The 22,985-nt window shown below is 36.3% G+C and overlaps 1 protein-coding gene across 7 annotated transcripts in view; it reads left to right on the top strand.

Annotated features, from left to right (window-relative positions):
• Window positions 1-22,985, top strand: part of PDSS2 (decaprenyl diphosphate synthase subunit 2) — a 267,741-nt gene that overhangs the window by 12,058 nt on the left and 232,698 nt on the right. The window contains exon 1 of one of the 7 annotated variants that reach the window (XM_060283790.2): window positions 786-1,009. The exons of the other annotated variants lie outside the window; for them this stretch is intronic. Coding sequence (XP_060139773.1) covers window positions 942-1,009 — 68 coding nt within the window. The 5' untranslated portion in view covers window positions 786-941. Of the gene's footprint in view, window positions 1-785; window positions 1,010-22,985 lie in introns of those variants that run through there. 7 annotated transcript variants of the gene reach the window in all.

Genomic DNA, 22,985 nt, shown 5'->3' with positions numbered 1-22,985 from the left:
TCCGGGAGGATCCCACGTGCCGCGGAGCGGCTGGGCCCGTGAGTCATGGCTGCTGAGCCTGCGTGTCCGGAGCCTGTGCTCCACAACGGGAGAGGCCACGGCAGTGAGAGGCCCGCGTACCGCAAAAAAAAAAAAAAAAAAAAAGTATACTGGAGGATGCACATAGGTTATATGCAGATACTATGCCCTTTTATAAAAGGGACTTGAGCAACACAAATTTTGGTATCCTCAGGGGGTCCTGTAACCAATGCCCCTGTGGATACCTAGGGAAGACTGTACTATTTTTGCATCTTTCTGTGAGTCTATCATTATTTCGTTATTTTGAAAAGCTAAAATAAATCACTTTGAAAAGAGAGAGAATGAATGGATGGATGGATGGATGGATGAACAAACCAGTAAGTAAGCCTAGGAGACAGGAAGCTTGTATGTTCCAGTTTCATCTCTGTCAGTACGTAGCAGTGTGACCTTAGGCAAGTTATTCCATCTCTGGGCTGTAGTGTCCCAAGCAGTGAAGTAGAAAGTTTGGCTAAATGATTTCCAAAAGTGTTGCCAGTTCTGGACTAGTAGAAATTAGTGTTGTAACTGAACATAGCAGCTAAGGGAGCTATTGTCATTTCTCAGGCAGGGAATGAGCAGATTGAATGCAGTATGTATTGATAGTACAAATCTATCATCCTTTTCCTACTGTTTAAAAATCCTGAAAGCTCAGAAAAAATGTTTTCTTAGACTCATAAATCTGACCTGAACTGATGTGAGATCATTTATAGTCTTCTTTATCCCACTTAATGTGAATATTCTTGCATTTTGCTACAGAAATATTAATGTGTTTGATTACAGGGTGCTGCCCCAGATTTTTCTGGAGTGCTGGGTGAATTGAATTGCACCTTCCTGAAATCGAAAAATTTCAAATTCTGAAAGACGTTTGGTTTCAAGAACTTTGAATGAGGGACTGTGGACCTGTCCAAGCTAGACAGTGGTATATTATATGTAGGATGGTGTCAAAGTCCAGGTATGTGATGTGGATGGGTAGTGTGGGAGAGGTTGAAGGTAGTGACAGTGCATCAGTCCCCACTTTCTCCCAGTACAGCTTGAACCCTATGGGCCATTACTATCTTGCTAATTAAATGTAATTATCCATTTGTGCAAAATATATATTTTTATTTTTAGTCACTTAAATTTCTATAAATCAGTATTATTTTTAAGTACTTCTAGCTTTTATAAATTCACTGCATATACTATCTACTGTCAAGAACTTAAGAGCTTTTAATAAACATATGGAAGACACTTAATTGTTTCAAAGATAATAACAATACTTTTTTCCATATAGAATTGGTTAAATTCTTGTTATTTAACATAGCTAAGTCCATTGAGCAATGTGGCTTTGTGTTCATTGATTACTCTTGACAGATTTGGCTCTGAGGATTAAATTTTTGTTTAAATAGTCTGTCTTTTTACTTTTGCCTTGGAAAAACTGTGATCTCTATTTTAGATTTAGATAGATGGGATCAATTTGGTATGCCTTTATTGGAGACAAATTATGACATTTAGTCTCTCTCTTAGAGGGTATTGATTCCTGGGTAGAGACTTTTTGTTCCTGACTGAGTTCACTAGTTACTTAGCTACCTAAAAAACCTTATTAGTCTTTTTCTGCATGGTAAACTTCTTTAGAGCTCTTTGAATTTATTATTAGAAATTTAATTTTAGTCTCTCCCATGTTTATGAAAGACCCTTTCTAGATTCAGTTCTGTAATTACTGTACTGAAAGCCTACATTACTTATGAGGGACTTTTTCTTGGAAGACTTCGAGAAAATTATAAATTTTAATTCATTCCACAAATATTTGAGGTGCTCTGGGCATGGATATACAAATAAGAATAAGACATAGTTGCTGCCCTTCAGGAATTCGTGAGAGGCAGTATAGTGAGCATGAGCTCTGGAATCAGACTGTTTAGATGCATATCCTGACTCTACCACTGCCAAGGTATGGGATCTCAGGCAATTTACTTTACCTCTCTGTGCCTTAGTTTCCTCATTTGTAAAGTGAAGATAATAATAGTACCTATATCTTAGGGTTTTATGAAGAGTAAATGGGCAAGTATAGGCAAAGTACTTAGAAGAGTACCTGGAATGTAGAAAGTAGTCACATGTTAGCAGTTACCGTTATTATTAGAAAGTCATTTTAGTGGGGAGACATGCAAATAGAGGATATTGAGATATATGCTGTAGTATGTGTGAACAATATGCTGTAGAGGCAGAGAAAGAGGAAAAAATCTCTCTCTAGAGAAAATTGAAGACTTCCAAAGTTAAGGTGATGTAAGAGTTGGGTTGTGTTGGATGGGAGGAAAATGACCAAGGCAGGGAAAAATAAGCCACAAGGAGTTGCCTAGCAAAGTGTAGGGAAGTAGTAGTTTGGGGTATGCTGAACAAGGGATAGACGAGGCAAAAAGGATAGATTGGAAATGTCTGCTTCTGCTAAGCTAGAATAATATGCTGTAAACAAATAGAAAACTGGATACAATATATATGAAACAACTATATTCTGCTTAGAGTACAGGGAGCACAGGATTGTGATCCCTGTGAGTGAGAAAACAAATGAGGTGAGAGCTGTGATCACTCTGACTTTCTGCTGAGAGGTACTTTCCAAATAGCAGCACAGAGAGGGGGAACTCAAGCACAGGGTGCTGGCACTGCTGAGTTGAAGAGACGGATCAGATCTGGGGGAGGCTGAGGCAGCTGGAAATTGTGGGACAGAATGCAGAAGAGGAGAGAGCATGCACAGAAAGGCTTCAGAAATCTAAGGTGCCCACTTGAATCTGTTACTGAAAACTAAACAGCACACACATAGGATGCTTGGGCGCTATAAGCTGTACAACTGTCAGAGTTCTTCCAGAGCTGGGAGACGTGCAAGTTCTGACTGGACAATGTGGAAAGCACTTGTTGGACAGCTGGGCACTCTAGAGAAGTGCCCAGAACTTTACCCAGAAAAGTTATGCCTTAGTAATGGGACCAGTGGTATTCTTAATTCCTACTAATTAATGTTAGCTCAGAGCTAGTAGGTAATAATCCTCAAGGGGATTGGGTATTTTCCTTTTGCCAACTCATCATTACCTGGGTAATGGCCAGAGATGCATTCGGGAAAAAAATCTTCCAGAGGGATTTGGCCTCCTCTTCATTAAGAACTGTGGGTCTTAGATTTGAGTGAGAGGCCAAGACTCTCCACTGTAGCGTCTCAGAGAGGTCTCTGTTCACTAGACCTGGAGTTGTTTGTTTTTGGTTATTTAAATCAAAACATCTTAGTGGGATGGCTATTGATTTGAATTCTTGAATCTGACCAATTAAATATAGACAGGGATTTCTGCCTATCACAACGAAGCCTGAGATTACCTAATATTCCCAATATCCACCTTGCTGCCTGTGAGAGTCACCATGCCCACTTTGCTTCTGGCAGTTAACTGCTACCACCAGACCTAGCCTCCCCTGGGCTCCTCTCATTGCTTTTTGGGTTCAGGGAGTCCATTTCATTTGTAGTCCCTCCCACCCAAATCTTTAGCCCTTTCTAGAAGCCACTAAAGTGATTAGTAATGATTGTGGTATGCTCCTCACCAATCTTTTTCTTGTGTCAAGAGTTAAGAGAGAATCTTGTGGGCCCAGTCAGGAGACCTGGTAAAAGCAGTGTGTTAAATAAATAAAAGTTTCATATAGTTCGAATAGAGAATAGTGGTGAGAGAATAGCATCTTTACCATAGGATTCCCTTATTCCAAAGAACCGCCCCAGACGGTCAGAACCATTTTCATTACTGGGAATTGCAATTTAGTTTAAGTCAAGTACCATCACCTGTCATAGTAAATTAATGCCACTTTGAATAAGTTTTGTATTCAATTTGTAATTTTATTTATTTTAGTTGTTTAAGAACCATAACCATACAGTGTTTATAATTTTTATATTAATACATATTTAAATAACATTTTAATAAAAGTCATTTAAGGCAATACTGGATGACTGAATTTTTACCCTTTAAAAATATTCCAAATGTTACTCAAGGTTGAGGAATACTGACTAGTCTGTGTTCTTAATTCTGGGCCCAGTTAATAAAGATAAGTTGGTTGTAGGTTCTTAAGTGCTATAATACTTAATTCTTTGTGGTTAGAGTCTAATGAATTAGGATTCAGACATCCACATCTCTCTTCTCATATTGCTCATTACTGCTGTATTGCCAAATGCTTTTCATCAATATTGTATTCTATAATTGTTCCTTCTTTATTCTTCTATAGGATTCAGAATCTTCTTGTGTGTGTGTACGTGTTTTACACACCTTGGACGTTCTTTAGTTACCAAAATTTATTTATCTGTGTTTGTGGTTTTAAGAGTTTAATGAATGTTTTCCCAAGAATAGCTACCCTTGAGTAGGTTTTAAAAATGGGTACTAGAGGTTAACTATTCAGATAGTTGTTTCTGATTTAATACTTATCCGAAGTTCTAGATACAAATCTTTAGTTTATGAAGTGCAGCTGGATTTGCTTTTCTTCCTGTGACTCACCAAAGTCTTCTCAAAGCCTTTCATTTTTTTCTATTTTTGTGCACTGAAACTTCATTTTAACAGATATTTTAAAATAGCTTTAAAAATTACCATTCTCTTGGAATCTCCTTGGAAGTTTATTTCATTTGCTCCAGAGATTTTTTTTTTTAGCAAACTGAATTGGTTTTGTTTCCACAATTGTGAGGCTAGAGATACTTCTAGTGAATATTATATCATATTCTAAAAACTTAGCAGTAGTGTTTTGAATTTTTCAAGCATTGGTAATTTGCATGAGCATATTCTTTATAGTGTTTAATAATTACAGGGCTTTTTTTTTTTTTTTAGCTTTAGACTTTTCCTTTATTATTTTTCTTCTGTAAATACAAAGCACTGAGTTCCAAAGTAAAAAAATAAACACAAGGCTACATTGAGAGTGATAATCCATACTCCAGAATATGGTTACATGCAAAACAAACATATAAAATATATATATATTTTTCACATATAAAATAAGCATGATCACATATGTAATAAACTGATATTTTGTAACTCTAATATCTACCTTCCAACTTTGTAAGGCAATGAATTAAGAAAGTCCCACCAGGTGGGAATTGTCTCACTTCTAGTCTTGTCCAGACCATCACTTTCATTGTCTTGGTTCTGTATGTGGACTGATCAGCACTTGATTCTTAATGACCTTCCATAGTATTCAGTCTCTGCATTGGCAGAGTTGCCTCCTTATACATTAAGATTCTTATACTAAATGTAGATAATTCTCAATATATCTGTCTATAGTTTAAGGAAATAAAGAGTCTACATCAGCTGTATTCTTTTTCTCTCTTGCTATCCTTGAATGGCATTTTACTCAGACATATTTCTTGAATGCCTATGCAGGGTAGTGTGCGAGCTAGTGGATGAATAAAATAGATGTGGTTTTTGCACTTGTCACTTCACAACTCCTCCATAAATAAAGGCCCTGCTGGAACAGAAGGTACGTTGGTCTTCACGTTGGTGTTCTTCAATATGCCACCTTATAAATGCCTGTGAATCACTTGAGAAATGATTTCTCTCTGCATTGGTGTGTCTTTGCTTGTAGGGGGCTTGGGATGGGGAAATACTCCTCCCTTCCTAAGATAGTTTGTGTGGGACATTAATGAGATTCCTTTGGTTTGTTTGGGATAGGTGGTGGTTTATAGTTTAAATATTTCTTATGTGCCTATGTAGAATAGAATTCCTCTTTCTTCTCTGAACTTAAAACACTGTTAATAAGTGGACTCCATAGAAAGGAAGATGACTTTTTGAAAAGCAGTTGATCCTTGAACAATGTAGGGGTTAGGAGTGCCCACCCTCCCCACAGTTGAAACACCACAGATAATTTATAGTCCCTTTCTGTATATAGTATGTGGTTCTGCATCTGCTGATTCAACCAGCCAACTATTGTGTAATACTGAAGTATTTACTATTGAAAAAAAAGATCTGCATATACGTGGAACTGCATATAAGTGCAGTTAAAACCTGTGTTGCTCAAGAGTCAATGTACTATGTCCTAGGTTGTCAGTTATATCTTGGCTTTCTCCTCTGTGCTGGAGTACAAATTACCAGGTGGAAGAAGGGTAGAGTAGGTCATTGAAATTCTTTTAAAGGAAAATAAAGCCCGTGTGCAACCACTAGACTGTTAAAATGTGTTCTTATTAAGAAAGGAGTATTTGAATAAAAATTCAACTTGTTTTTTTAAAAAGCCAAATTTGAAAAATTGAAGGTAAAATAGAAGAGAATCTTCAAAAATGTTCTGGAAGTTTCTAGTTGTATTATTCCAAATTGGTGATGTTAATATTTTTAAAATAATAATACCTGCATGGTTTATTATTCTCCAGGGATACTCCAATCATTGGAGTTGTGCTATTTATTTATTAGTGTTGGAAATGAAGGAGAGGTACTGAGAGAGAAAATTCAAGAGTTGCTGAATTTTCCCTGAGGTTTCCAAGTTTGTGCATACATAATGGTTTTAGTCACTTATTCATTTTTCTTCCCACCCTTACTGCCAGTGTCTACTTTGTGTTTGTACAAATTTTTGTTTCTCAAGAAAAAAATCTATTTCCCAGCAGTATCATATTGTATCTCCAAACTTCTCTTAAAGCTTTTTCTCTTAATTTTCAGTATGCATAATTTCACTTTTCTTTTTTCACTGCCATTGTCTTAATTGAAATTTTAATACGCTCTTAGTTTTTCACTGTTCCAGTTTATTGTCCTAAAAAACATGGATTCGATCCCTGGTGAATTACAGGGCTTTGTGACAGGTGCTTTCTATATCTTAAATGGTTAAATATCACCAAATAAATGAAATTTATTTTATCCTCAATAAAAATGGTTTCACCAATCTTCATCAACATTTCTTTCTAACTTTAGGTTATTTCTTTTATGTTACTGTGTATTTAAAGGAGTGTCAGTTTCACAGGACTAATACTAACAAAGCTTTTATTTAAAAGCATTTTTATGTAGTTCTATTATTTTTAAATATTATTTATTTTTTCATGTACTTTTTATTCCGTAGTACCCATGATTAAAAACAAGTATGACTATATGACAATAAAGTGTGCCTGGTATAATTTTATGAGTACATAGAAAGGAGCCCCAGAAATGAACATCTAGAGGTTAGTGGTCCTGGCCCCAGTATTTTAACCTAATTTTAAAAATACTTATGGATGTACCTGGGCAACTTAGAAAAAAAACTGGAATGGATCTTTTCCATCCTTGATAACTTTAACTATTGCGTAGGATATGTTAAATAATTTCTTGATATTGAATGTATGTTAGAATAATATGTTCATTTGTTAAATGGTCAGGGTAATGTTTCTTGCCCCATAAGAGGGCAGTCCTGGGAGCTTGATGGTTTGATTTCCCTCCAAAATATTGAGTTTCTGATTATCTACATGTTGGTTTTCCAGTGAAGAATTTCTTTTAAATTCCGGGTCGATATTATCCTGCCACCTGTTTGCTGCTTCTACCACTTTTATTTAATAGTGGGTTGGGGAATGCATACAGATTTTAACTTGGAACTCCAACTAATTTTAGTTTAACTTAATTACAGTGAAAGCATAATATTCTATGAGGAGCAACGTGAGGGAGGGAGGCAGTACTGGCTGAGGTTGTAGAGAAGAACATGGGCTTGTGAGCTAACCAGTACCCGAACTTGAATTCCAAGTTCGGGGTACTGCTGTTTCCTAGCTGTGTGAACTACAGAATTTTTTGAGCCTTGTTACCTCATCTGTAAAAGAGATGAGATTGTTATTATTCTTGTTTCACAGGACTGTAATGAGAATTACATGAGACAACACTGTAAAATGTTTAGCTCAAGTGCTCAATAAACATAGCTGCTGTTATTAGCTGTTGTTTGTGCCCAATAATCCTTTCTCTGTGATATTAGGTTATTTTTGTTGTTGTTGTTTTCCTTTGCCTAAGTTGCTTGAAGGATAGTTTTAGGAACCCAGAGAAATATTACAGATGAAAATGATTTGAAAGGTATACCACACTGTACAAATATAAGGTGGAAGTGGAGTATTATGACTGTTATTATTAGAAACAGCAGTTGAAGCTATGTAGTATAGTGGAAAGAACATAGTATTGGAAGCAGATTGACCTGTTCAGACCTGGCTTATGTCATTTACCAGCTGCTGTTGGGCAAGTTGACTACTCAGAGCTTCAGTTTTCTCCTCATTGAAAATGAGAATAATAATAGCTATCTTGTGGAATAATAATACCTATCCTGTTGTGAGGCTTGAATGAAAGGCTTAGAGGACAACATAGTTTTCTTTCCCTGTTTCTAAGTGGAGAATAGGAAACGTCCCTGGCAAAAACAAACATCCTTTCTGAAGCAAAATGCAGATTAATTTTGGGTTAGAGTTGATTATATTTTCATTACTGAATTGCAGGTAAAATAAGATTGACCAATGGGTTAAGATGATGACTAAAATGGGTTAGGAGGATGAAGAAAGGGGTGCTGGTTAACCTGTGGCCCTGAATTAGATTTTAGTACTCTTGAATTCAAAGTAGTTTAGTATAAAGAAAAGAGTTCAAAATATGAATACAGTTGGTTGCTGTGGGTGTGTTATAAACCCAAAGTAGAAAATAGGGAGCCGAGGATCTCTTAGATGGGAGAGGATAATATATGTCAAGATGTTTTGCTAACTTTAGGTCATTTTAGCAACGACTAAGGTATTATCTTTTTTTTTTTTTTTTTTTTTTAAACCCTTGCCAAGAGTAAAGGGGAAACATCTGGGGATGGTAGATCTCCCAAAACTTTCTTTTTGGGTTTGGTATACTCTTTTCCATGGGTAAATTGGCTGCTGTTTAAGCAGTCATTGCTGCTACTGGAACCATATGGGCACTTAGACATCACAGTAATTGGAGGCCTAAGACAAGTATTTAGGTACAGTGATGCCCACTCTAGCTTTATGGATTATGAGCAAGGTGCCTGCTTCTTTATATGCCTATCAAATCTTGACCTCTCACTGGATAGCATTTTGGTAAAGCTTACTACAGATTGATAAATTGTAGCCTTCTACGATGTGGAGTCACAGACTCTTTAGTAGCTTCCCATGTTCTGTAGGATACAGTTTGGCCTGTGCATGGCAAAACATCCCTTCCTTCTTCTCTAGTCACTTCTGCCACTCCCCCCTTTCCACCCTAAGCTGTGGCCATAGGACATAAATCATCTACATTCATACCTGGTAAGCATTGCTTCACCTTTAGGACTCAAGTGTTAGCTCTTTTGCTAAGCATTCCCTGACTTTCTCCAGGTTAAATATTTTGCTCATTCCTCTAACTTTCATTCTCTTCAAAAAATTGGAAGCTGTGACGCTATTGAGCTTGCATTCTCCATGGTCTTAATCTGCTCATGTCAAGTGGTGGCTGCGTTAGACTGGGCATGTGTTGTATGCTTTAAATGTATACAGTTATATTTGTCAATTATTCCACAATAAAGCTGGAAAAAAAAAGATTGGCCTTGTGTTCTCCACTTCACCATTTGAGATGCTTCAGTTACAGCTGGCCATTTCATGGATTAATTGGCTTCTGTGGATCCTTTATTTTGGACCTCTAATTTAGGTATAAGTATTTCTAAGACTGTGAACTTTTCAAAGGAGATGATTTTGTCTGTATATTCGTATTGCCTGGCATATACTTGACACAGAAAGCCTTCAGTAAGTACTCACAGAATTGAATTGAATAAAGCAAAACCTTTCCTAACCAGAGGCCTTTTCCTGACCTTTGCCTTACTCATTACTTTAATTAGATCATGGTGTTTATCTTACATATTATTCTTCATAGCCTAGAATATCATAGTTGAAGATAGTGATCAACTCTTCCTGAAGACAGAGAAGGGAGAAAAATGCACTTAAATTATAGCAGAATTGATTACAGTTAGGTAGGGAAACTTCTTCCTAGATATAACATTTTTTAGGAATGGATTACCACGAGATGCTGTTACATCCTTTTATTTTGAAATCTTCCATGGGATTGGCATATACCTTCTTGAAGACAGAAAGAGCAAAATTAAATTCCTTATGAGTCTAGTGATGTTCAGAATGTTTCAGACAGTTTTGACTATACTTAATATATAGTATGAAAATATATTAGCTTTAAGACATTGTAGGTTTGGATAGAATTTGAGAATAAATTCTAATCAGCAGGTGCACAAATTCTCAAAAAATATGGAGTTTGTCATTCCATAATTTGCTTCTCTATCAAAAACAGCTGACTGTAAAGAGTGCTTCATACTGTTGGCAAATTAATTACAAATGCAGGAAGCAATCTCTGCTTCATATGATTGTGATTTGTAAAAATAATTTAGATGTAAGCTATCCACAAACCATTTTTTTAAAGTAACAATCCTATCTAAATCCTCATATTTTGGCATTACACATGAGTGTCATAAGTTTAAATTCTGGGACTTCCAAGCAGAAATATAAGAAAGAGCTCATTTAGGATGGAATGGCAAACATTTCTAATTGGGAGGGTCTTCATTTTGATTCCTGCCCTTCTGCCTCCACCCCTTAACCAAAAACCAAAGCAAAACATCTGGAGTTATTTAGGCAGTATAAATATTCTTAAAAGAATGGACCCCTAATCATAAACTTTTCTGGCACTGAAAAATTCTCTTGGATAGATAGAAGTCACATGATTGGTAAAAATATATTTGAATTCATGAAGGCTCCCACAAGTCATGAGTGCAGAGTTTCGGAGCACTGGGGACCAAGACTGATGGAGTTCATATGCTTTTAGAGGAAAGCAATCCTCTAAAACCATTAGTGCACAAGGGGTATTCCCTCAGCTTTTCCCTTAGACTGTTCTCCAATAAAGGTAGCTTATTTGTTAAATGATGGTTGTTTTACTTTCAAAGACATGTGCCAAAGGTATAAATTTAGTTTTATTCTCTTTTAAAATGTTTAAACAAGTTTCTGAAGGGAGACAAAGAGAAAACAATGCCCTTCCAAGTCCCTGTCTTCAGCTTCTGCTTTGTGGTTCTGTCCCTATAAGTAAGGCAGAGGGAATGGAGGAGCAATAATAGCTAAGGCTTGGGGGGGGAAAAATAGTATCAATTAAGGAGGGGAATTGAAAGACATGGACGTGTTGCCAACCAATATTTATTGACCATCTACTATATATTAAAACAGTGAGGGAGGGACTTCCCTAGTGGCGCAGTGGTTGAGAGTCCGCCTGCCAATGCAGGGGACACGGGTTCGTGCCTCGGTCTGGGAAGATCCCACATGCCGCGGAGCGGCTCGTCCCGTGAGCCATGGCCGCTGAGCTTGCGCGTCCGGAACCTGTGCTCCGCAATGGGAGAGGGCACAACAGTGAGGGGCGCGTACCGCAAACAAAACAAAACAAAACAAAACAAAAAACAGTGAGGGGTGTGTTGAGGTAAAAGGACTTCCTTTTCTCAGAGAACTGAGGGCGTTCTTGAGGAAACTCGATATAAACATACAGAGTTTAAAGTGTGGAAGTCAGGAAGAGCAGAGTTAGTATCATGGTAATTTTGAGTGAAAATCAGCAGTTAACTATGTGGGAGAATTTTAACTTAATGAGCCAGGGAAAACCTCTTGATGATTTCGGCATATTGTAAGTCCCATTACTTCAGGCCTATAAAACAAAAACAAAAAAGTTTTTTAAATGCTGGAAGGGAATAGAGAAAGTGATGCCATCTGAGATATTCACTATCAAAGCAGCAATATTACATTTTTAAGCTTAGACACTTGAAGCAGTTTAACTGAGGGAAAGAACATGCTCAAAGGAGCCATGTGTCTCTAATAGAGAAACCTTAGCTTTCAACACATAATAAGCCTTGTTAACTACAGAGCATCAAATAAGCTTTCAGCGATTCTGAGCTTGATACAAATTACCAAACTAAAGAGGAAAAACTTTCCTTCTTCCTTATCCTTAGAGCTAAGGTGCTTCTGTTTCTCAAGATCATGTTAAAGAAGATGTTATCATTCTTGTCATTGTATTCACTTTTCTCTTTTTCCTGTCTATCTTTCTTTTACTATATTTATTATAGGGTACACTTATCAGTATGTTTTAATAAACTGTCTATTTAAAAATATCTAAATCTGTACTCGTTGCCATTTACAATTAGATATAAGTAGAGATGTAGAGGTTATCAACTTCATGGGGAATGGGCATAAACATTCCTTGGGTTGCATGGACTGTTTTTTAAAGCAAATCTTATCAAGTTTTGTTTGTTTTTAGACTAGAAATGAAGGGCATCTTTTCAGGAACCTGGAGGAATCATAAAGAAAAAGCAAATGTTGCTGTACTAGGCAGGGTGGTTTTTTGTTTCTGTGAAACTAAAATATCAAGTAGGGTTTTAGCATTATAATATATAAAAATCTGTAGTCGAAAGAGCCTTCTTTAGTATGTGTTATTTGATTTAAAAATCTTCTCATTTTTATATAAAATGAGACAATACAGAGATTTATTCAAAAAGTACCCATAATCTTACCACTCAGAGATAGCTACTGTTAATATTTTGGTATATAGCTGCAAGACTGTAAAAATGAGTTTGTCCCATGTGTGTATTTTTGTTTCTTGCCTTTCTCTCATAGCACTATATAGAGAATTGCTTTTAATATTAAATAAACATAATTTAAAACTACATGATATTCCATTGTATAGATATACCGTAACTACATGATATTCCATTGTATGGATATACCATAGTATAATTCATTATCCTCTTTTGTTGGACATTTTTTCCCCTAAATTTTTCACTGTTGTAGATAGTACTATGAAGAAATTTACGTGTATGTCATTGCACGCTTGTTTATTTCCTTGGGATAATTCCTAGATTTGAATTATAGGGAATCAGGGTATGTGTATCTTTTTTTGAAAATATTTTCATATTTTAGTTTCTATCCATAGTATTATATAGGAGCACCTGTTTTCCTTGTTCTTGCCAACCTTGGATATTGGAAAATTTTGCCAATTTGATAGGTGCTAAAAATATCTTGTTTTATGTTGAAAAAATTTTAATACTAGTGAGATTGAGTCTTTTTTATTATGTTTATTTGCCAATTTTATTCTTTTGTGAGTTGTCTATATCTTTTGCTCATTATTAATTGCATTTAATCTACTTAGTGACAAATAAGAGCTCTTTGTATATCAAGGGTTTTACTTTTTCTCAAATGTTGTATTTTTTTTCCCCCAGTTTTAAATTTTATCATGGCTTTTTGGTGAATATAAGTTTTGGGTTTTTTTACTTTTTTGTTTTGAAATAATAGAGTCACAGGAAGTTCAAAAATAGTATAGAGATGTCCCTTGTCCCTGTTATCCAGCTTTCCACAAGGGTAACATCTTGCATATTTATAGAACATTATTAAAACCAGGAAATTGACATTGGTACAATACTGTTAACTACAGATGTTATTTGGATTTTACCAATTTTTACATGCATTCAGTTGTGTGTGTGCCTGTGTGTGTGTTCTGTAAACTGATCACATGTACAGATTTGTGTAACCATCACAGCCAAGTTATACATCTGTTCCATCACCATGAAGAAACTTCCTAGTGGTACCCGTTTATATTCTCAGCCTCACCTCTTTCCTCACCCTGGGCATTCATTGATCTGATCTCCATTTCTATATGTTTGTAATTTTGAAATGGAATCATATAGTATGTAACTTTTTGAGATTGGCTATTTTCACTCAGCAGTGTTCTCGTGATCCACCGAAGTTGTCGTGTGTGTCAATAGTTTATTCCCTTTTATTGCTGATTAGTATTCCATTTTATCAATGTGCCATAGTTTATCCATTTACCATAAGACCATTGGGTTGTTTCCCTCCCCAGTTTTGTCTATTACAAATAAAGCTGCAGTGAACACACATAGGTTTTTATGTGAACATAAGTTTTCATTTCTCGAAGATAAATGCTCAGGAGTGTGATAGTTAGATTGTGTGGTAAATGTATATATAAATATGAGAAATCCAGTTCCTCCACATCCTTGCCAGCATTTGGTATTGTCAGTATTTTTTATTTGAACTATTCTAATAGGTGTGTAGTAATGTCTCATCTTCGTTTTAATTTGCATTTCCTTAATGACTGATGATTTTGAGCATTTTTTCATGTGCTAACTTGCCATCTTAGTATCTTAACTTTTTGGTGAAGTGTCTGTTCAGGTCTTTTTGCCCATATTCAAATAAATTGTTTTCTTACTGTTTAGTTCAGAGAGTTCTTAATACACTATGGATACAAGTCCTTTAGGTATGTGATTTGCAAATATTTTCTTCCAGTCTGTGGCTCATCTTTTTATCTTGTTAATGGGGTCTTTCACAAAGCAAAAGTTTTCAATTTTGATGAACTTGAATTATTGATTTTCTTTTCTTTTATGGATCAAGTTTTTGATGTGATATCTAAGTGCTCTTTTCCTAGCCCTGGGTCCCAAAATGTTCTCCTGTGTTTTCATCTAAAAGCTTTGTTGTTTCGTGTTTTACGTTTAAATTCATGATTTATTTTGCACCCACTTTTGTATATAGCATGAGTTTTAAGTCAAGGTTCAGTATTATTATTTGGCCTATGGACGTCCAGTTGTTCCAGAATAATTTGTTTGAAAGACTCTCCTTTCTCCATTGAACTGATTTTACACCTTTATCAAAAATCAGTTGATGCAAAAACAAACAAACAAACAAAAAAAATTAGTTGGTGTGGGCTTCCCTGGTGGCACAGTGGTTGAGAATCTGCCTGCTAATGCAGGGGACATGGGTTTGAGCCCTGGTCTGGGAGGATCCCATATGCTGCGGAGCAACTAGGCCTGTGAGCCACAGCTATTGAACCTGCGCATCTGGAGCCTGTCCTCCGCAACAAGAGAGGCCACAATAGTGAGAGGCCCGCGCACCGCAATGAAGAGTGGGCCCTGTTTGCCACAACTAGAGAAAGCCCTCGCACAGAAACGAAGACCCAACACAGCAAAAATAAATATATAAATTAATAAACTCCGACCCCCAACATCTTCTTAAAAAAAAAAAATCATTTGGTGCATTTGTATTGATCCATTTCTGGGTTATCTGTTCCATTGATCTATGTTTCTGTTCTTTTGCCAGTACCGCACTGTCTTGATTATGATGGCTGTATAGTAAGACTTAACATCAGATAGAGTGATTTTTCCTACTTTATTCTTTTTTGCAAAATTGTTTTCGAATAAGCTTGTTTCTATCTGTTGTAGTTATCATGGTGGCGGCAGCAAAACTTGGTACCTCACTAGCTTGCCAGGGTGCGGAACTGGCTCTGGCTGAGGCCAGCAGGAGGTGACAGTACTCTGTTGGGGTGAGCTTTTGAACATTCATCTGAGCCCAGGGTGGGAGGGACAATCTTTTAGGGAATACAGAGTAGTTCCTAATGTTAAACAGATACATGACATCATTAAATAATATTTTTATAGAAGATTTTCCTTTAGTGATATCAAGACTACTATGTGGTGTTTAGAATGGCATTGTCCTGCTTGAAAGCAAAGTAGTATATGGCTGAGTACTCAAGGACCCTTCTGTTGTTGTTTTCATTTTATCCAAGGTTGTCAGAGACTTGGTTTTAGGTTTCTACAGCAACAATCCAGACTACATATACCAACACTTTGTGTGCATGTGGTGTTAACTCTGATGCCTTATACGCTGCATTTGGCAGAGTTACAGTTGCTATGGAGATCAACCTTTGGACACACTTGGTTGATAACGATGTCTCTCACATGTGGATATTGCTGCTATGAGTTGACCAAGAGATGCGTAAGACTTTGTCAGTGATTTTTCTAGCTGAGAATCTCACATTTGAAAGCTCTATACATTTGCTCACAAACATACTAAAGTGTGTGTGTTTTGTCTTGTTTTTTAATAAGTAAGCTTGCTACCTGGAAAATATGACTTTGAAGAATACATTATCTGTGGAATTTGACAGACTTGGCGAGTCTATACTATTTCTAAATCATACCATAAAAATTCAAAGACTAAATATCTTACATAGTTTTAGGAATCTAAGTCAATTGTCAATAGAAAAGCAAAGGAAGAACAATTCTTGTTATGAATTACTCTTATTTAAATATGGGGCCTCAGTGTAACAGCTAATAAGAACCTTTTTCTTGGAGCACAGTGTCTCTAAAGAGTCCTTTGAACTACAAAAATGAAAAACATTGAGGAAGAAGAGTGATCTTATTTTTTCTTTTCTTTTCCTTTGACAATGTCAATTAAACTAGGTCACAGCTTCCAGTCTTAAGCCAAACTGTCGTTGAGTGTTTTCATTTGCAGAATTCTTGAAAGAAATGCAGTTTTAGAGTGGTATACATTCCTGTTTGGGGTTAGGGAAACTTGTCAGTCGTGAGCTGATATACTAGAGCACTGATTCTCAACCCTGGCTGCACAGTAGTGTGTAGGGCTTTTAAAAAGCGCTGATGTTTGAGCCTAACAAAAGTTAAATCAGAATCTCTGGGACTGGGGAGAAAGCATGGCATTGGTGTTTTTTTTTTTTTTTTCCTTAAAGCCGATTATTTGATATAGGCATACTCGTTTTATTGTTCTTTGCTTTATTGTGCTTTATAGATACCGCATTTTTTTAACAAACTGAAGGTTTGTGGCAACCCTGCAAGTCTGTTGGCACCATTTTTCCAGTAACATTTGCTCACTTTGCATCTCTGTGTCACATTTTGGTAATTCTCACAATATTTCAAACTTTTTCATTATTATTATATTTGTTATGGTGATCTGTGATCAATGGGCTTTGATATTACTATTGCAAAAAGATTATGACTCACTGAAGGTTCAGGTGATGGTTAGCATTTTTTAGCAATACAGTATTATTTAATTAAGGTATGTACATTGTTGTTTTAGACATAATGCTACTGCACACTTAATAGACTAAATATAGTGTAAACATAACTTTTATTTGCACTGGGATACCAGAAAATTCCTGTGACTTGCTTTATTGTGATATTCACTTTATTCTGATGGTCTGGAACCGAACCTGTAATGTCTCTGAGGTATGTCTGTACTGATATGCAGCCAGGGTTGGGAACCACTACAGCAGAGTAAGTTTTCACCTAGAATCTTAAATTTTAGCTAAATTTGTATATTAGAACGCATCAGTAGAATTCTGTAATTTGAACATTACAGAAAGTTTAGAAAGGGCGATCTTACCATCTATGAGTTTCCTGTTGTTGTAACAAATTACCACAAATTAAGTGGCTTAAAACAACACAAGTTTATTATCTAACGCTTTTGGAGGCCAGAAGTCAGAAATGACTCTCATGGGGATAAAATCAAGGTGTCAGCAGAGCTGAGTTCCTTCTGGAGGCTCTAGGGAAAATCCATTTCTTATCTTTTCCAACTTCTGGAGACTGCCCATTTTCCTTGACCTGTGGTCACATCATTCCAACCTGTGCTTCTGTTGTCACATCTCCTTTTCTGACTCGACCCTTCTGACTCCCTCTTATAAGGACCCCTGTGATTGTGTTGGGCCCATCCAGGTAATCCAGGACAGTCTCCTCATCTCAAAATCTTTAATCACATCTGCAAAGTCCCTACTGCCAAGTAAAGTAGCAGTCACATGTTCCAGGCATTTAGGACCTGGACATCTTTGGAGTGTGGTGTGGTGGTGGGGCCAATTGTTCAGAGTACCATACCAGCTTAACATGATTATCACTTTGGTATTTTCTTTCCTAGTCTTCTTTAATGTGCATATTTTTAATTTAAACGTGATCACCTTACAAATACAGTTTTCTAGCCTTTTCTACTTAGTTTTCATAACCATCATTTAAAAGAGCCACATAATATTCCATCCATGATTATACCATATTTTACATTGTGTCTTTACTCTGTTGTTGGATTTTTGTTGTTTCAGATTTTTATTACTGGTAAGTGAAGCTGTGATAAATATTTTTGTTTATTAGATAGAGTCCATGATGTGGGAGTACTGAACTAAAACATTAGAAACATTTTTATACTGTTTAATTCAAAACACCAAGTTGTAATTTTGAAGAGTTCTGATCAATTTATTATAAGAAATAATGTATGAGAGTATAAGTGGCGCTATATTTTTGCCAATATTGGTCATTATCATTTAAAAAAAGACTTTTTACTAATTAGATAGATAGAAAAATATTACCCTGATTTAAATTTAATTTACTCAGAATTGTTTTTTATGTTTCTGTTTGTTTCTCTTTGTATGTTTTGCTCCTTTATTTCTCATGGTCTGAGTTTCTTGTTATTAATACTTATGAGATTTTTATATAGTGAATTTATTGTCTTATATGCTACAGATGCTTTTTTAAACACGTTTTTAAATTTTAAATGTTCATATATGTTTTTTCCTTTGTGATTTTTCTGTTTTCTCTGTGCTTAAGTTTTTCCACCTAGCAGAGGTTTGCAGTAAATATTCAATTTTGTTTTCTTTGATTTCTTTCATGATTTAGTCACTGCCCTTAGCAAATTACCAGCAAACTAAGAAGTTTGGAGACTTATGAGTCTAAACTTACTGTATGACTTACTGTATGAAAGCAAGTACCGAATTAATTTGGTTCCATTCACATAATTTATCAAATTGGAAACAAATTTTTAAAAGGACTAGAGAAGAATCTAGCAATTTTAGTGCATTCCTAAGATGTTTTTTGCCCTTTGCTGAAAGGTTTACTCACCATGCCTGTCATGTTGTGTGTTCATGCAGATAATTGAGAATTATAGTGAGCTATCTTAGTCCATGATAAACAGAGAGAATGCACTTTAATTACATTCTAATTTATTATCTGGTGAAAGTACCTTGCTAACAAATCAACCCGGATATGACTTATTGGATAGCCTTTGCACTTAGAGGAATAATCAGTCTGTAATCACAAACAACATGAACTGTTCATCTTCTAGATTGCTGTTATATTTATTAGCCTGAAATGCCTGTGCCCAGTTTCTTTCCTGTTTGTTTCCCATTTCATGGCTCCTGTGCCCCCACTCAGCCTGCTGTAAGTTGGTAGAATCCTGTGCTTACAAATTCTTTTTCTTGAAAGAAGGTTTAGGCACATGCCTGGGAGAGAGTTCTGTCACTTTACCGTAGGAATAAAATGTATTCCCCCCAGTAACAGTAAATAGAATAAACTGTCACCATAATGTACTAATATGTGATTTATTCCTTGCTGCCCTGGTAAGAACTAACAATTCTAATTCTGTAAAGAAATAAAAACTTTGCCCGCTAGAATAGCCACCACATCCTTTAGTATCCTCTGTTACTTCCCGCTGGTTTCAAAAAAAAAGAGGAATGCAGATTAAACTGAAACAGCTCTTGTTTTTTTCTTTTGCAACAACCTTGTACAGAAAATTTATATTAGGGAGTAGATTTTACCAAGTGAACGCCTTTCTCTGACACAGTACCTTCTTAAAATTCTACCACTTAAGGCTGATGGCAGAATGAACAACCAGTGGCACTAGTTCCACAGCATAATTTAGAAGCATTACATTTCCTTAGTTGACCCCAGTATATTTGAATACCACCACGTTAAGCTGAACATTGGAGTGGGGCTGCAGTGTGCGGGCATGAAACGGTGTAGAACAACCTAAGGAAAATTATACTCCGCCTCTTCGATGTAGTTGCAGTGAAGAGCTGTTAATTGCCTTTTCTATTCCAGAGACCCTTTTTTCCTTCTCTTCTACCTTTACCTTAATGATTTTAGTTGAATCTACTGATCCTGCCTGGTATCTTTAGCAAGCAAAGAAGATAATAATTCTTATTTGAGAGTATCCTCTTTTTATGGACAAGGATCTTATACCTAAAGGAGATCTCACCAGGGCTTTAGGTATAACACTGTCACGGTGGATGTTCCCCTGTTCAAGCAGCTGGTAAGTGGTAGAAGGGACCTGGAACTTGTGCATTTTAGTGCCATGATTTTTTTGTTTCCATTCTTGGTCCAAATTTGTGTTAAAATGAAAGGTCAAAAGATATTGGTTTATTTCACTTACCATATTTTTCCATATTGCAGATTGGTTTTGGCATGCAAATCAACTCACGTGGGCTTGAAAGTTCTTTCTGTTCTGAAGAATTCTGCAGAACTATAATAATTTTTTTTCTTTAAACCTAGAAAGTTCTCAGTAATCAGTTCCATTTGAGAGTGTTAGTTTTGTTTGGCTCAAATATGAGTGATAAAATTGTAATGTAAAATCACCCTTCTTTTTTTTAAAGCATCCTTTCTGAGCTAGGTGACATCTAAGGTCTCCCCTTAAGATTCTATGATATGTCCCTTGAACGCTTTGCCTCGTTCTGTGTGTATTCTCCAGCTTCACACAGTCCCAGGTTTTTGGAGTTTCCCATGGAATATTCTCCTTCGGGCCTGTTCAGCCCCGGTTTGGATCTGACCAAGGCAGTTTGGATCTGTCCAAGGCATTGTTACTATTTTATTGACTCCTCTTGTTGTGTTTTGTTTTGTTTTGTTTTGACTCCTCTGTTTTCTGACCCCTCTTGGTATCTCCTTGAAGCTAGATCCTGTGTACTATCCTGTCTGAATATTAGGAAAGAATTAGGAATAATTCTAATCCTAACTTTACTACCAGTATCCTTACTTTCCTACCAGGGAAGTCTGTATGCTTCTTTTTTTTTTTTTTTTTTTTTTTGCGGTACGCGGGCCTCTCACTGCTGTGGCCTGCGGAGCACAGGCTCCGGACGCACAGGCTCAGCGGCCATGGCTCACGGGCCCAGCCGCTCCGCGGCACGTGGGATCCCCCCGGACCGGGGCACGAACCCGCGTCCCCTGCATCAGCAGGCGGACTCTCAACCCCTGCGCCACCAGGGAAGTCTGTATGCTTCTATTGGGACTATCCAAAAGAGAAGCCACAATTAGGATTTGGAGATCAAGTTGAGGGAGGGAGAGAGTGATATCTTGAAAAGATGCAGAAGGAAGTATTTCTGAGCAGCCAGGGCTTGTTCTGTGCATCCTATTTAAGGAGTTACCTGTTTTATCTGGATCTCCAGCTGTGCTTTTTAGAATGTTAGCAGGACCTAACTCCAAGCCAAATCGTTCTATGAAGTTATAGCTTAGTTTGCTTTGGAGAAAATTTGCTTCATGTTTGCCCCCCTTTGCTCTGTAGCTGTTATTTCCTACTCTGGTTTCTGATATTTCCTTCTATTGGCAGTATTTTCTGGATCCATGCATTCTTTGCATGAATTATTCAAGAACCCTCTTCCAAGACTATGTTTGAACTCCATTTTAGGAATAATAACTTACAGTTATATTCCAAATTTAGTGGCATTTTGACTTCAGGAAGACCCTTTTAGGATCAATTAGAGCAAAATAATTATGTTTGTCCATACTGGAATGGAAGTCCCACTGTGGCTTCCAGCCTTATAAGTTTCCCCACAATAGCTCTTACTAAGATCACTAATGACTTCCATATCACTAAATCTAATGGATTTATTTGAAAATGTTTTTATCCTAATTGTATTGTTGATAGTTTCTTTTTTCTTGAAAAACACTTTTTACTTGATTTTGTTCTTTATACCATTCCTTCCCCCTGTGGCAGGCTTGTCCAGGTGATTAAATGTTGCTATGCCCTCTTATCATTCTATTCTTTCTCCAGTTTATCCCTTCCGTATTCTTCAATTACCAGAAATAATCTACATTAGTCTAACCTATCCACCTGGCCTCCTTCCAATCTACTCCCCATATTCCTGAAGAACACAAAAGTAGATGTGAATGTAAACATACCATGTTCTTGAATAGGAAATCTCAGTGTCATAAAGTGCTGATTCTCCCATACTAATTTACAAATTAAAGTGATCTCAATGAAAATACTAGAAACACTAATTGTAAAGTGCATATTGAACCCTGAATAACATTGAAAGAGAAGAGCAATGAGAGGGGGACTAGCCCTTCCAGATTAAAACATCCTATGAAGTTTCAATTAGAGCAATGTAATACTGGTGCATGAATTGACAGACTAATAGCACGGAATTGAAAATTCAGAAATAGACAATATAGCAACTTAGGATATGCTAAAAAGCAGTATCATAGCAGTTGGGAGTAAGGATGGACTCTGATAACTGGTACTGGTATAACTGTGTAGCCATCTGGAAAGAGAATGTGTTAGGTCCATACTTGACATTGTATATTTGGATAAACTCCAGATTGGTCAGAGATTTAAGCATAAAATGTGAAATCATGGGAGAATTTAATTATAACTTTAGAGTTATATAGCCTTTCTAAAATTATGACTCAAAATCCTAAACTCAGAAGGTTGGTTTATTTGCCTTTGAAAAATGTACATGACCAAAACTCACCATAAGCAAAGTCTGAAGAGAAATATGAGATGCATTGTAATTCCTGTCAAAATTCCAGTGACATTTTTCATAGAAATAGAACAAACAATCCTAAAATTTGTATGAAACTACAAAAGACCCCAAATAGCCAAGCAAGGTAGAGAAAGAATAACCAATCTGGGAGAATCACTTCCTGATTTCAAACAATATTGCAAAGCTGTAGTAATCAAAACATTATGGCATTGACTTAAAAACAGACACATCAATCAATGGAACAAAGTAGAGAGCCCAGAAATAAACCCATGCATACATGGTCAATTAATTTGTAACAGAGGAGCCAAGAATATATAATGGGGGAAGATGCCAAGAATATACAATGGAGTTAAAGTTTCTTTAATAAATGAGGTTGGGAAAGGTGGACAGCTACAAGCAAAACAATGAAACTGGATCATTATCTTACCATACACAAAGAAATCAATTCAGAATGGGTTAAAGACTTGAATATAAAATCCGAAACCATAAAATTCCTAGAAGAAATCATAGGGGATAAGCTCCTTGACATTGGTCTTGGCAATGATTTTTTGTTTTTTTGATTTGACACCAAAAACAGGCAAAAAAAAAAAAAAGGCAAAAAGAAACAAGTAGGACTATATTAAACTAAAAAGCTTCTGTACAGCAAAGGAAATCATCAAGAAAATGAAAAGGCAA

The sequence above is a fragment of the Globicephala melas genome, chromosome 14 (genome assembly GCF_963455315.2).
Source record: "Globicephala melas chromosome 14, mGloMel1.2, whole genome shotgun sequence".
Taxonomy (NCBI): domain Eukaryota; kingdom Metazoa; phylum Chordata; class Mammalia; order Artiodactyla; family Delphinidae; genus Globicephala; species Globicephala melas.
Note: the sequence above shows the minus strand (reverse complement) of the source record. Positions and strands in the feature narration are given on the sequence as shown.